Here is a 16,776-nt window from a genome sequence, read left to right on the forward strand (position 1 = left end):
ACGTGTTGGCTAGGCCTCCAATTCAGTATAGGGGAGGGTGGCACCAAAACATGCCCTTGCTCCGGCCACCTTGGCGCCTAGCTACACCTCTGCTATCTCACATACAGTATTTCTGATATTTATGTATTTATCTCTTTATTTCATATCTATCTAAGGGCAGATTAGATGGGCCAAGATCTTCTTATCTGCCAATAATTTATATGTATCTAAGATGGTGCTACTCCCTAAACTTTTGTACACTTTCCATAATTCACCAGTTCTTCTCCCCTCTGCTATTTACAGACAGAAAAACTATCTAATTTCATCTTCCCTGGCTGTGGGACAATGTGTTCCCTCCCTCACGCGCAGGTTCTTGACTCATTTCCCTAATGGTTTGTTGTAACAGTTTCACCGGGTTACTGCTAATCCTTACCGTACTCTTTTAAAAGAAGTGCTAGTATTGTGGGGTTGCAGGGGGAGGAGCTTAGAATTACAATGACAGTAGTTTGAGTGCCAAACTCCAGCTCATCTTGCAATCCCATGGTCCAGCGTCCCACAGCCTGCTTCAGAGAAAATGATTCAATGGTAAGTGACCAAAAATCCTCTTTTTGCAAATTAAGCTGAAAGTTGTCAAAAATGTCTGTCATGGCAAGTCTGACTGCGCATTTAGACTGTTCTAACTTAACAAAAAATGAATATTGCGTTGGTCCATGGTGGCTGTGCCACTACCAATTCTTAAAGAACTGGTAACCCCATCGCCAAGGGGCCACGCCCGATAGCCATGCAATAACAGCCACGGGTGGGTTTCTTTGCCTTAGGTTCCCAAGCCTGAAATTGGGTTTCTTTGCCTTAGGTTCCCAAGCCTAAAATTGGGTTTCTTTTGCCTTAGGTTCCCAAGCCTGAAATGGGGTTTCTTTTGCCTTAGGTTCCCAAGCCTGAATTTGAGCTACTTTACGGTTCTCAAGCCAGAGCTGCAGAATTTTCATCAATGCTCACCACAATTACTGTGTACTGTTAGCCTCTACCACCTCTGATGGGAGGCTGATCCACTTTTGAGGCCGCACCGCCGGTTTTGGTAACGGGGCCTGTCCAGTATGATTTTAAGCTGATGTAATATCCTTCTGTCCACCCTCAGCTTTAAGATCCTCAAAGACCTGGGCAAAATACTGGGGGTCAGCATGGAAGCGGAGCATCTTTGCACTCATTAGGTTGATAACATAGAGGCAACGACTCCAAAAGGCTTCCTTCGAGCATTCAACAGGGAACGGCATCAGTGGGTAGGAGAGCTCACTGCCCACGTATGCATAGGATACATACAGACATGTTGATAGACTTGCGATTAGCTCCCACTCGCTGAGCAGCTCGGATGACATGACCTCTCGGCAGAGCATGTAGAGAAACACTAGATTGGTCGGAGTGATGAAACTGACATTCCGCCAGTATTGATAGAGGAAGTTGTCAACAGCGGTTATCCATAGAGCAATATATGTTGGTGATAACTCCACAAATTCTTTACACCTGCGGCAGAGGAACTCCATTAGACAGCTGAACAGGTCGCTGGTCGATGCCTGCACCATATTGGATTTTGCAGGTGAGCGCACTTCCTGGTCTCTACCAGGTTCCTTGTCAGGAGCATCATGTGAGGCCTGTATTAAGGCTGGGAGATCCACACAGGATAGCATGGAATCCTTCCTGCTCTCAGTGATGAGGTGGGTAAAGTTGGTTCCACCCATTTTGCCTTTCCTCCACTTAGACATGAATCTCCTAAATCGCGCAATGAGCGAACGTCTCTCGGCAGGTCTTGCAGTCTCGCTGTTCTCAGTGCGATGGTTCCCACTTGAGTCCTCATCAGGCCGCCTCGCCTTGCGGCAGCACGGAATTGGCATACAGTTCCACATTCTTATTCAAGGAATGCCAGCAAATCCGGTGTCTGTAATCTGTGGTGAGTCTGATTGTAAAACGTTATCCAATAGCTACGGTCTGTTTCCAGCACGTGACTGATGCTGCCCGGTTCAACACTGGGCAGCAATTGAGTCCAGCAGGTCGTAATCAGAGGTTTTCCCTGCTAACTGTGGCATTGTGACATCACTGTGATGCAACTGAGCTGGTGATCGTGATGCGTTGTTCATGCAAATGAGCTGGTGACTTTTGTGCCTTTATATGAAAATGAGCTACATGTAGGCAATTCAACAAGTGCTGAAAATTGGTGAAAATGTAGAAGGTATTATCCCCTCATTACAGCCCTGTAAGGGAGGGAATATATGTAAAATAAATAAATAATAAGATATTTTGAATAATCTGAGAGATAAATAATTAGTTGAAAATAAAACAAATACAAAATTATTTCCCTTCAGCAATGGATCCATAACGCTTCTCCTACTCTTTCTGTGTTTTAAGAAAAATGATTCTTCCTTTTAATATGAGATAACGTCAGATGCTTTCATGTCTGTGAATGTAACGCTGAGATAATAGCGGGTCACTGGCTATGTCAGCTGGCACTGAAGTAATAATGTAACAGAAACTGAGGGTGTATGGCTGAATATTGGACATTTGGTGGATACATGCGATGGATGCTTAGAATCAGCACCTGATGTATTTTCTTAATAATCTTGTGCCTATCCTTGTTATGTAGTTTCTTTTCTTATATAATGTAGTATTGGTAAAACTGACCCTGTAGGTAAGTGCACAGTGGATCACAGGCTTGTATCCTTCTAATGCGACACACAGTTCAGTGGCTGACTATGTTGCAGTCTGCTGTTTCCTAAAGCATGGCTGCAGGACACATCACACACTTACACTGTCACCCCATATCTATCTCCCTACCTTATATCTATATAGGTCATATCTATCTCATATCTATCTCCCTACCTTATATCTATATAGGTCATATCTATCTCATATCTATCTCCCTACCTTATATCTATATAGGTCATATCTATCTCATATCTATCTCCCTACCTTATATCTGTATAGGTCATATCTATCTCCCTACCTTATATCTGTATAGGTCATATCTATCTCATATCTATCTCCCTACCTTATATCTATATAGGTCATATCTATCTCATATCTATCTCCCTACCTTATATCTGTATAGGTCATATCTATCTCATATCTATCTCCATACGTTATATCTGTATAGGTCATATCTATCTCATAACTATCTCCCTACCTTATATCTATATAGGTCATATATATCTCATATCTATCTCCGTGCATTATATCTATATAGGTCATATCTATCTCATATCTATCTCCCTACCTTATATCTATATAGGTCATATCTATCTTTCTACCTTATAGCTGTATAGGTCATATCTATCTCCCTACCCTATATCTGTATAGGTCATATCTATCTCATATCTATCTCCCTACCTTATATCTGTATAGGTCATATCTATCTCATATCTATCTCCCTACCTTATATCTATATAGGTCATATCTATCTCATATCTATCTCCCTACCTTATATCTAAATAGGTCATATCTATCTCATATCTATCTCCCTACCTTATATCTGTACAGGTCATATCTATCTCATATCTATCTCCCTACCATATATCTGTATAGGTCATATCTATCTCCCTACCTTATATCTGTATAGGTCATATCTATCTCATATCTATCTCCCTACCTTATATCTATATAGGTCATATCTATCTCATATCTATCTCCCTACCTTATATCTATATAGGTCATATCTATCTCATATCTATCTCCCTACCTTATATCTATATAGGTCATATCTATCTCATATCTATCTCCCTACCTTATAACTGTATAGGTCATATCTATCTCATATCTATCTCCCTACGTTATAACTGTATAGGTCATATCTATCTCATATCTATCTACCTACCTTATATCTATATAGGTCATATATATCTCATATCTATCTCCGTACATTATATCTATATAGGTCATATCTATCTCATATCTATCTCCCTACCTTATATCTATATAGGTCATATCTATCTTTCTACCTTATAGCTGTATAGGTCATATCTATCTCCCTACCTTATATCTGTATAGGTCATATCTATCTCATATCTATCTCCCTACCTTATATCTATATAGGTCATATCTATCTCCCTACCTTATATCTATATAGGTCATATCTATCTCATATCTATTTCCCTACCTTATATCTATATTGGTCATATCTATCTCATATCTATCTCCCTACCTTATATCTGTATAGGTCATATCTATCTCCCTACCTTATATCTGTATAGGTCATATCTATCTCATATCTATCTCCCTACCTTATATCTATATATAGGTCATATCTATCTCATATCTATCTCCCTACCTTATATCTGTATAGGTCATATCTATCTCATATCTATCTCCATACGTTATGTCTGTATAGGTCATATCTATCTCATATCTATCTCCCTACCTTATATCTATATAGGTCATATATATCTCATATCTATCTCCGTACATTATATCTATATAGGTCATATCTATCTCATATCTATCTCCCTACCTTATATCTATATAGGTCATATCTATCTTTCTACCTTATAGCTGTATAGGTCATATCTATCTCCCTACCTTATATCTGTATAGGTCATATCTATCTCATATCTATCTCCCTACCTTATATCTGTATAGGTCATATCTATCTCCCTACCTTATATCTATATAGGTCATATCTATCTCATATCTATCTCCCTACCTTATATCTAAATAGGTCATATCTATCTCATATCTATCTCCCTACCTTATATCTGTACAGGTCATATCTATCTCATATCTATCTCCCTACCTTATATCTGTATAGGTCATATCTCTCTCCCTACCTTATATCTGTATAGGTCATATCTATCTCATATCTATCTCCCTACCTTATATCTATATAGGTCATATCTATCTCATATCTATCTCCCTACCTTATATCTATATAGGTCATATCTATCTCATATCTATCTCCCTACCTTATATCTGTATAGGTCATATCTATATCATATCTATCTCCCTACGTTATATCTGTATAGGTCATATCTATCTCATATCTATCTCCCTACCTTATATCTATATAGGTCATATATATCTCATATCTATCTCCGTACATTATATCTATATAGGTCATATCTATCTCATATCTATCTCCCTACCTTATATCTATATAGGTCATATCTATCTTTCTACCTTATAGCTTTAAAGGTCATATCTATCTCCCTACCTTATATCTGTATAGGTCATATCTATCTCATATCTATCTCCCTACCTTATATCTGTATAGGTCATATCTATCTCATATCTATCTCCCTACCTTATATCTATATAGGTCATATCTATCTCATATCTATCTCCCTACCTTATATCTAAATAGGTCATATCTATCTCATATCTATCTCCCTACCTTATATCTGTACAGGTCATATCTATCTCATATCTATCTTTCTACCTTATATCTATACAGGTCATATCTATCTTTCTACCTTATAGCTGTATAGGTCATATCTATCTCCCTACCTTATATCTATATAGGTCATATCTATCTTTCTACCTTATAGCTGTATAGGTCATATCTATCTCCCTACCTTATATCTGTATAGGTCATATCTATATCATATCTATCTCCCTACCTTATATCTATATAGGTCATATCTATCTCATATCTATCTCCCTACCTTATATCTATATAGGTCATATCTATCTCATATCTATCTCCCTACCTTATATCTATATAGGTCATATCTATCTCATATCTATCTCCCTACCTTATATCTGTATAGGTCATATCTATCTCCCTACCTTATATTTGTATAGGTCATATCTATCTCATATCTATATCCCTACCTTATATCTATATAGGTCATATCTATCTCATATCTATCTCCCTACCTTATATCTGTATAGGTCATATCTATCTCATATCTCTCTCCATACGTTATATCTGTATAGGTCATATCTATCTCATATCTATCTCCTTACCTTATATCTATATAGGTCATATATATCTCATATCTATCTCCGTACAATATATCTATATAGGTCATATCTATCTCATATCTATCTCCCTACCTTATATCTATATAGGTCATATCTATCTTTCTACCTTATAGCTGTATAGGTCATATCTATATCCCTACCTTATATCTGTATAGGTCATATATATCTCATATCTAATTCCCTACCTTATATCTGTATAGGTCATATCTATCTCCCTACCTTATATCTATATAGGTCATATCTATCTCATATCTATCTCCCTACCTTATATCTAAATAGGTCATATCTATCTCATATCTATCTCCCTACCTTATATCTGTACAGGTCTTATCTATCTCATATCTATCTCCCTACCTTATATCTGTATAGGTCATATCTATCTCCCTACCTTATATCTGTATAGGTCATATCTATCTCATATCTATCTCCCTACCTTATATCTATATAGGTCATATCTATCTCATATCTATCTCCCTACCTTATATCTATATAGGTCATATCTATTTCATATCTATCTCCCTACCTTATATCTGTATAGGTCATATCTATCTCATATCTATCTCCCTACGTTATATCTGTATAGGTCATATCTATCTCATATCTATCTCCCTACCTTATATCTCTATATTAGTCATATATATCTCATATCTATCTCCATACATTATATCTATAAAGGTCATATCTATCTCATATCTATCTCCCTACCTTATATCTATATAGGTCATATCTATCTTTCTACCTTATAGCTGTATAGGTCATATCTATCTCCCTACCTTATATCTATATAGGTCATATCTATCTCATATCTATCTCCCTACCTTATATCTTAATAGGTCATATCTATCTCATATCTATCTCCCTACCTTATATCTATACAGGTCATATCTATCTCATATCTTTCTTTCTACCTTATATCTATATAGGTCATATCTATCTCATATCTATCTCCCTACCTTATATCTGTATAGGTCATATCTATCTAATATCTATCTCCCTACCTTATATCTATATAGGTCATATCTATCTCATATCTATCTCCCTACCTTATATCTGTATAGGTCATATCTATCTCCCTACCTTATATCTGTATAGCGGATATCCGCTCATATCTATCTCTCTACCTTATATCTGTATAGGTCATATCTATCTCATATCTATCTCCCTACCTTATATCTGTATAGGTCATATCTATCTCATATCTATCTCCCTACATTATATCTGTATAGGTCATATCTATCTCATATCTATCTCCCTACCTTATATCTATATAGGTCATATCTATCTCATATCTATCTCCGTACATTATATCTATATATGTCATATCTATCTCATATCTATCTCCTTACCTTATATCTATATAGGTCATATCTATCTTTCTACCTTATAGCTGTATAGGTCATATCTATCTCCCTACCTTATATCTGTATAGGTCATATCTATCTCATATCTATCTCCCTACCTTATATCTGTATAGGTCATATCTATCTCATATCTATCTCCCTACCTTATATCTATATAGGTCATATATATCTCATATCTATCTCCCTACCTTATATCTAAATAGGTCATATCTATCTCATATCTATCTCCCTACCTTATATCTGTACAGGTCATGTCTATCTCATATCTATCTCCCTACCTTATATCTGTATAGGTCATATCTATCTCCCTACCTTATATCTGTATAGGTCATATCAATCTCATATCTATCTCCCTACCTTATATCTATATAGGTCATATCTATCTCATATCTATCTCCCTACCTTATATCTGTATAGGTCATATCTATCTCATATCTATCTCCCTACGTTATATCTGTATAGGTAATATCTATCTCATATCTATCTCCCTACCTTATATCTATATAGGTCATATATATCTCATATCTATCTCCGTACACTATATCTATATAGGTCATATCTATCTCATATCTATCTCCCTACCTTATATCTATATAGGTCATATCTATCTTTCTACCTTATAGCTGTATAGGTCATATCTATCTCCCTACCTTATATCTGTATAGGTCATATCTATCTCATATCTATCTCCCTACCTTATATCTGTATAGGTCATATCTATCTCATATCTATCTCCCTACCTTATATCTATATAGGTCATATCTATCTCATATCTATCTCCCTACCTTATATCTGTATAGGTCATATCTATCTCCCTACCTTATATCTGTATAGGGGATATCCGCTCATATCTATCTCTCTACCTTATATCTGTATAGGTCATATCTATCTCATATCTATCTCCCTACCTTATATCTGTATAGGTCATATCTATCTCATATCTATCTCCCTACCTTATATCTATATAGGTCATATCTATCTCAGATCTATCTCCCTACCGTGTATCTATATATGTCCTGTCTATCTCATATCTATCTACGGGTTGGGTATGAAATACCGGCTGTCAGCATGCCAACAGTTACAACACCGACTGCAGCATCCCGACACTGTACACGGGTAAGTATTTTACCCCTCTCCTGCCCCCTACCATAACCTTTGGGGGGTGCCATCTAGGGCTAACCTGTGGGGAGGTGGCGGCTACGGCTAACAACCCCCCTTAGTGCATATACCCTGATACTCACCTTCGACATTCCGGCAGTCTGTGTTCCGGTGTCTGTCACACAGCCGCCAGAATACAGGCCGCCGGGACGCCGACCACATCCCCTATCTCCAATTTATTATTCTTTTAGTAACAGTTTCTTCGATAGCGCAGCAAATTCTGTTGCGCTTTATATTTGGAAACAACAGAGATAAAACAAAACTGGGTAATAACAGTCATAGAGGCAGGAAGGCCCTGCTCGCAAGCAGGGGTGTACCGAGGGTGGCTCCAGTGGAGCGCGAGCTCTGGGCACGGAATAGTTAGACGGCACGCTGCCACCCACCCACACACCCTTTCCACAGGCCACTGTACTGGCAGCCACAGAACAGGAGAAGCAGGGGGCACACACTGACTCGGAGACTAGGTAGGGAACAGGGCAGGCCAGAGGCGACAGCAGGAGACACTGACAGCCGGCACATGCCGGAGCTCTGCCCACCCTCTTTATATGTCTCACTGTCTGCTTGTAGCTGTGCAGCAGGGTTACTTCTGTCCTGCCCAGGCTGCTGTGCCATCTCTCTGCCCCGGCTGCTGCAGCACTTCTCCCTACATTGATGTTGCAGCACCTCTCTCTGCCTCTCAGGAAATTCTGGGACATTATTTTCATTGAAGCATAGTGGGATTATCAGGTCTGGATATCAGTTCTAGGGTTAAGGCATTGGGGACTATGGAATAGTGTATGTGGGGGTGGGGCAATTTTTATGCAGTATTTTCATTGAGAGTTTAGGGAGGGTTTGGGTCTGTGGGGGGTCACATTTGGGGCATTATTTTAATTGAGATATTTGGAGATTATCAGATTACCATGAGCTCCACAAGGTCTACAACCACCCATGTCACCAATTTAGGATTTTTAAATAGTGTTTCTTTTCAAATGTAACATGCCACCACGTGTTGGCTAGGCCTCCAATTCAGTATAGGGGAGGGTGGCACCAAAACATGCCCTTGCTCCGGCCACCTTGGCGCCTAGCTACACCTCTGCTATCTCACATACAGTATTTCTGATATTTATGTATTTATCTCTTTATTTCATATCTATCTAAGGGCAGATTAGATGGGCCAAGATCTTCTTATCTGCCAATAATTTATATGTATCTAAGATGGTGCTACTCCCTAAACTTTTGTACACTTTCCATAATTCACCAGTTCTTCTCCCCTCTGCTATTTACAGACAGAAAAACTATCTAATTTCTTCCCTGGCTGTGGGACAATGTGTTCCCTCCCTCACGTGCAGGTTCTTGACTCATTTCCCTAATGGTTTGTTGTAACAGTTTCACCGGGTTACTGCTAATCCTTACCGTACTCTTTTAAAAGAAGTGCTAGTATTGTGGAGTTGCAGGGGGAGGAGCTTAGAATTACAATGACAGTAGTTTGAGTGCCAAACTCCAGCTCATCTTGCAATCCCATGGTCCAGCGTCCCACAGCCTGCTTCAGAGAAAATTATTCAATGGTAAGTGACCAAAAATCCTCTTTTTGCAAATTAAGCTGAAAGTTGTCAAAAATGTCTGTCATGGCAAGTCGGGCTGCGCATTTAGACTGTTCTAACTTAACAAAAAATGAATATTGCGTTGGTCCATGGTGGCTGTGCCACTACCAATTCTTAAAGAACTGGTAACCCCATCGCCAAGGGGCCACGCCCGATAGCCATGCAATAACAGCCACGGGTGGGTTTCTTTGCCTTAGGTTCCCAAGCCTGAAATTGGGTTTCTTTGCCTTAGGTTCCCAAGCCTAAAATTGGGTTTTTTTTGCCTTAGGTTCCCAAGCCTGAAATGGGGTTTCTTTTGCCTTAGGTTCCCAAGCCTGAATTTGAGCTACTTTATGGTTCTCAAGCCAGAGCTGCAGAATTTTCATCAATGCTCACCACAATTACTGTTTACTGTTAGCCTCCCATGTCCACCCTCAGCTTTAAGATCCTCAAAGACCTGGGCAAAATACTGGGGGTCAGCATGGAAGCGGAGCATCTTTGCACTCATTAGGTTGATAACATAGAGGCAACGACTCCAAAAGGCTTCCTTCGAGCATTCAACAGGGAACGGCATCAGTGGGTAGGAGAGCTCACTGCCCACGTATGCATAGGATACATACAGACATGTTGATAGACTTGCGATTAGCTCCCACTCGCTGAGCAGCTCGGATGACATGACCTCTCGGCACAGCATGTAGAGAAACACTAGATTGGTCGGAGTGATGAAACTGACATTCCGCCAGTATTGATAGAGGAAGTTGTCAACAGCGGTTATCCATAGAGCAATATATGTTGGTGATAACTCCACGAATTCTTTACACCTGCGGCAGAGGAACTCCATTAGACAGCTGAACAGGTCGCTGGTCGATGCCTGCACCATATTGGATTTTGCAGGTGAGCGCACTTCCTGGTCTCTACCAGGTTCCTTGTCAGGAGCATCATGTGAGGCCTGTATTAAGGCTGGGAGATCCACACAGGATAGCATGGAATCCTTCCTGCTCTCAGTGATGAGGTGGGTAATGTTGGTTCCACCCATTTTGCCTTGCCTCCTCTTAGACATGAATCTCCTAAAGCGCGCGATGAGCGAACGTCTCTCGGCAGGTCTTGCAGTCTCGCTGTTCTCAGTGCGATGGTTCCCACTTGAGTCCTCATCAGGCCGCCTCGCCTTGCGGCAGCACGGAAATGGCATACAGTTCCACATTCTTATTCAAGGAATGCCAGCAAATCCGGTGTCTGTAATCTGTGGTGAGTCTGATTGTAAAACGTTATCCAATAGATACGGTCTGTTTCCAGCACGTGACTGATGCTGCCCGGTTCAACACTGGGCAGCAATTGAGTCCAGCAGGTCGTAATCAGAGGTTTTCCCTGCTTACTGTGGCATTGTGACATCACTGTGATGCAACAGAGCTGGTGATTGTGATGCGTTGTTCATGCAAATGAGCTGGTGACTTTTGTGCCTTTATATGAAAATGAGCTACATGTAGGCAATTCAACAAGTGCTGAAAATTGGTGAAAATGTAGAAGGTATTATCCCCTCATTACAGCCCTGTAAGGGAGGGAATATATGTAAAATAAATAAATAATAAGATATTTTGAATAATCTGAGAGATATATAATTAGTTGAAAATAAAACAAATACAAAATTATTTCCCTTCAGCAATGGATCCATAACGCTTCTCCTACTCTTTCTGTGTTTTAAGAAAAATGATTCTTCCTTTTAATATGAGATAACGTCAGATGCTTTCATGTCTGTGAATGTAACGCTGAGATAATAGCGGGTCACTGGCTATGTCAGCTGGCACTGAAGTAATAATGTAACAGAAACTGAGGGTGTATGGCTGAATATTGGACATTTGGTGGATACATGCGATGGATGCTTAGAATCAGCACCTGATGTATTTTCTTAATAATCTTGTGCCTATCCTTGTTATGTAGTTTATTTTCTTATATAATGTAGTATTGGTAAAACTGACCCTGTAGGTAAGTGCACAGTGGATCACAGGCTTGTATCCTTCTAATGCGACACACAGTTCAGTGGCTGACTATGTTGCAGTCTGCTGTTTCCTAAAGCATGGCTGCAAGACACATCACACACTTACACTGTCACCCCATATCTATCGCCCTACCTTATATCTATATAGGTCATATCTATCTCCCTACCTTATATCTATATAGGTCATATCTATCTCATATCTATCTCCCTACCTTATATCTATATAGGTCATATCTATCTCATATCTATCTCCCTACCTTATATCTGTATAGGTCATATCTATCTCCCTACCTTATATATGTATAGGTCATATCTATCTCATATCTATCTCCCTACCTTATATCTATATAGGTCATATCTATCTCATATCTATCTCCCTACGTTATATCTGTATAGGTCATATCTATCTCATATCTATCTCCCTACCTTATATCTATATAGGTCATATATATCTCATATCTATCTCCGTACATTATATCTATATAGGTCATATCTATCTCATATCTATCTTCCTACCTTATATCTATATAGGTCATATCTATCTTTCTACCTTATAGCTGTATAGGTCATATCTATCTCCCTACCTTATATCTGTATAGGTCATATCTATCTCATATCTATCTCCCTACCTTATATCTGTATAGGTCATATCTATCTCATATCTATCTCCCTACCTTATATCTATATAGGTCATATCTATCTCAGATCTATCTCCCTACCTTATATCTAAATAGGTCATATCTATCTCATATCTATCTCCCTACCTTATATCTATATAGGTCATATCTATCTCATATCTATCTCCCTACCGTGTATCTATATATGTCCTGTCTATCTCATATCTATCTACGGGTTGGGTATGAAATACCGGCTGTCAGCATGCCAACAGTTACAACACCGACTGCAGCATCCCGACACTGTACACGGGTAAGTATTTTACCCCTCTCCTGCCCCCTACCATAACCTTTGGGGGGTGCCATCTAGGGCTAACCTGTGGGGAGGTGGCGGCTACGGCTAACAACCCCCCTTAGTGCATATACCCTGATACTCACCTTCGACATTCCGGCAGTCTGTGTTCCGGTGTCTGTCACACAGCCGCCAGAATACAGGCCGCCGGGACGCCGACCACATCCCCTATCTCCAATTTATTATTCTTTTAGTAACAGTTTCTTCGATAGCGCAGCAAATTCTGTTGCGCTTTATATTTGGAAACAACAGAGATAAAACAAAACTGGGTAATAACAGTCATAGAGGCAGGAAGGCCCTGCTCGCAAGCAGGGGTGTACCGAGGGTGGCTCCAGTGGAGCGCGAGCTCTGGGCACGGAATAGTTAGACGGCACGCTGCCACCCACCCACACACCCTTCCCACAGGCCACTGTACTGGCAGCCACAGAACAGGAGAAGCAGGGGGCACACACTGACTCGGAGACTAGGTAGGGAACAGGGCAGGCCAGAGGCGACAGCAGGAGACACTGACAGCCGGCACATGCCGGAGCTCTGTCCACCCTCTTTATATGTCTCACTGTCTGCTTGTAGCTGTGCAGCAGGGTTACTTCTGTCCTGCCCAGGCTGCTGTGCCATCTCTCTGCCCCGGCTGCTGCAGCACTTCTCCCTACATTGATGTTGCAGCACCTCTCTCTGCCTCTCAGGAAATTCTGGGACATTATTTTCATTGAAGCATAGTGGGATTATCAGGTCTGGATATCAGTTCTAGGGTTAAGGCATTGGGGACTATGGAATAGTGTATGTGGGGGTGGGGCAATTTTTATGCAGTATTTTCATTGAGAGTTTAGGGAGGGTTTGGGTCTGTGGGGGGTCACATTTGGGGCATTATTTTAATTGAGATATTTGGAGATTATCAGATTACCATGAGCTCCACAAGGTCTACAACCACCCATGTCACCAATTTAGGATTTTTAAATAGTGTTTCTTTTCAAATGTAACATGCCACCACGTGTTGGCTAGGCCTCCAATTCAGTATAGGGGAGGGTGGCACCAAAACATGCCCTTGCTCCGGCCACCTTGGCGCCTAGCTACACCTCTGCTATCTCACATACAGTATTTCTGATATTTATGTATTTATCTCTTTATTTCATATCTATCTAAGGGCAGATTAGATGGGCCAAGATCTTCTTATCTGCCAATAATTTATATGTATCTAAGATGGTGCTACTCCCTAAACTTTTGTACACTTTCCATAATTCACCAGTTCTTCTCCCCTCTGCTATTTACAGACAGAAAAACTATCTAATTTCTTCCCTGGCTGTGGGACAATGTGTTCCCTCCCTCACGTGCAGGTTCTTGACTCATTTCCCTAATGGTTTGTTGTAACAGTTTCACCGGGTTACTGCTAATCCTTACCGTACTCTTTTAAAAGAAGTGCTAGTATTGTGGAGTTGCAGGGGGAGGAGCTTAGAATTACAATGACAGTAGTTTGAGTGCCAAACTCCAGCTCATCTTGCAATCCCATGGTCCAGCGTCCCACAGCCTGCTTCAGAGAAAATTATTCAATGGTAAGTGACCAAAAATCCTCTTTTTGCAAATTAAGCTGAAAGTTGTCAAAAATGTCTGTCATGGCAAGTCAGGCTGCGCATTTAGACTGTTCTAACTTAACAAAAAATGAATATTGCGTTGGTCCATGGTGGCTGTGCCACTACCAATTCTTAAAGAACTGGTAACCCCATCGCCAAGGGGCCACGCCCGATAGCCATGCAATAACAGCCACGGGTGGGTTTCTTTGCCTTAGGTTCCCAAGCCTGAAATTGGGTTTCTTTGCCTTAGGTTCCCAAGCCTAAAATTGGGTTTCTTTTGCCTTAGGTTCCCAAGCCTGAAATGGGGTTTCTTTTGCCTTAGGTTCCCAAGCCTGAATTTGAGCTACTTTATGGTTCTCAAGCCAGAGCTGCAGAATTTTCATCAATGCTCACCACAATTACTGTTTACTGTTAGCCTCTACCACCTCTGATGGGAGGCTGATCCACTTTTGAGGCCGCACCGCCGGTTTTGGTAACGGGGCCTGTCCAGTATGATTTTAAGCTGATGTAATATCCTTCTGTCCACCCTCAGCTTTAAGATCCTCAAAGACCTGGGCAAAATACTGGGGGTCAGCATGGAAGCGGAGCATCTTTGCACTCATTAGGTTGATAACATAGAGGCAACGACTCCAAAAGGCTTCCTTCGAGCATTCAACAGGGAACGGCATCAGTGGGTAGGAGAGCTCACTGCCCACGTATGCATAGGATACATACAGACATGTTGATAGACTTGCGATTAGCTCCCACTCGCTGAGCAGCTCGGATGACATGACCTCTCGGCACAGCATGTAGAGAAACACTAGATTGGTCGGAGTGATGAAACTGACATTCCGCCAGTATTGATAGAGGAAGTTGTCAACAGCGGTTATCCATAGAGCAATATATGTTGGTGATAACTCCACGAATTCTTTACACCTGCGACAGAGGAACTCCATTAGACAGCTGAACAGGTCGCTGGTCGATGCCTGCACCATATTGGATTTTGCAGGTGAGCGCACTTCCTGGTCTCTACCAGGTTCCTTGTCAGGAGCATCATGTGAGGCCTGTATTAAGGCTGGGAGATCCACACAGGATAGCATGGAATCCTTCCTGCTCTCAGTGATGAGGTGGGTAATGTTGGTTCCACCCATTTTGCCTTGCCTCCTCTTAGACATGAATCTCCTAAAGCGCGCGATGAGCGAACGTCTCTCGGCAGGTCTTGCAGTCTCGCTGTTCTCAGTGCGATGGTTCCCACTTGAGTCCTCATCAGGCCGCCTCGCCTTGCGGCAGCACGGAAATGGCATACAGTTCCACATTCTTATTCAAGGAATGCCAGCAAATCCGGTGTCTGTAATCTGTGGTGAGTCTGATTGTAAAACGTTATCCAATAGATACGGTCTGTTTCCAGCACGTGACTGATGCTGCCCGGTTCAACACTGGGCAGCAATTGAGTCCAGCAGGTCGTAATCAGAGGTTTTCCCTGCTTACTGTGGCATTGTGACATCACTGTGATGCAACTGAGCTGGTGATTGTGATGCGTTGTTCATGCAAATGAGCTGGTGACTTTTGTGCCTTTATATGAAAATGAGCTACATGTAGGCAATTCAACAAGTGCTGAAAATTGGTGAAAATGTAGAAGGTATTATCCCCTCATTACAGCCCTGTAAGGGAGGGAATATATGTAAAATAAATAAATAATAAGATATTTTGAATAATCTGAGAGATATATAATTAGTTGAAAATAAAACAAATACAAAATTATTTCCCTTCAGCAATGGATCCATAACGCTTCTCCTACTCTTTCTGTGTTTTAAGAAAAATGATTCTTCCTTTTAATATGAGATAACGTCAGATGCTTTCATGTCTGTGAATGTAACGCTGAGATAATAGCGGGTCACTGGCTATGTCAGCTGGCACTGAAGTAATAATGTAACAGAAACTGAGGGTGTATGGCTGAATATTGGACATTTGGTGGATACATGCGATGGATGCTTAGAATCAGCACCTGATGTATTTTCTTAATAATCTTGTGCCTATCCTTGTTATGTAGTTTATTTTCTTATATAATGTAGTATTGGTAAAACTGACCCTGTAGGTAAGTGCACAGTGGATCACAGGCTTGTATCCTTCTAATGCGACACACAGTTCAGTGGCTGACTATGTTGCAGTCTGCTGTTTCCTAAAGCATGGCTGCAAGACACATCACACACTTACACTGTCACCCCATATCTATCGCCCTACCTTATATCTAT

General features: G+C 40.6%; 3 protein-coding genes across 3 annotated transcripts; all 3 read right to left on the reverse strand.

Moving 5' to 3' along the window:
- Positions 1-1,079: 1,079 nt before the first annotated feature.
- On the reverse strand, positions 1,080-1,877 carry LOC134944019 (cyclin-dependent kinase 5 activator 1-like). Its single transcript, XM_063932561.1, has one exon. The coding sequence runs from the start codon at positions 1,875-1,877 to the stop codon at positions 1,080-1,082; it is 798 nt and encodes a 265-aa protein (XP_063788631.1).
- Positions 1,878-10,406: 8,529 nt separating this feature from the next.
- Positions 10,407-11,222, reverse strand: LOC134944021 (cyclin-dependent kinase 5 activator 1-like). The gene has a single exon (XM_063932562.1). It carries the CDS (start codon positions 11,220-11,222, stop codon positions 10,407-10,409), a length of 816 nt encoding a protein of 271 aa, XP_063788632.1.
- Positions 11,223-15,042: 3,820 nt separating this feature from the next.
- Positions 15,043-15,840, reverse strand: LOC134944022 (cyclin-dependent kinase 5 activator 1-like). Its single transcript, XM_063932563.1, has one exon. The coding sequence runs from the start codon at positions 15,838-15,840 to the stop codon at positions 15,043-15,045; it is 798 nt and encodes a 265-aa protein (XP_063788633.1).
- Between the last annotated feature and the right edge of the window lie 936 nt (positions 15,841-16,776).

Source organism: Pseudophryne corroboree, chromosome 7 (assembly GCF_028390025.1).
Source record: "Pseudophryne corroboree isolate aPseCor3 chromosome 7, aPseCor3.hap2, whole genome shotgun sequence".
Classification (NCBI taxonomy): domain Eukaryota; kingdom Metazoa; phylum Chordata; class Amphibia; order Anura; family Myobatrachidae; genus Pseudophryne; species Pseudophryne corroboree.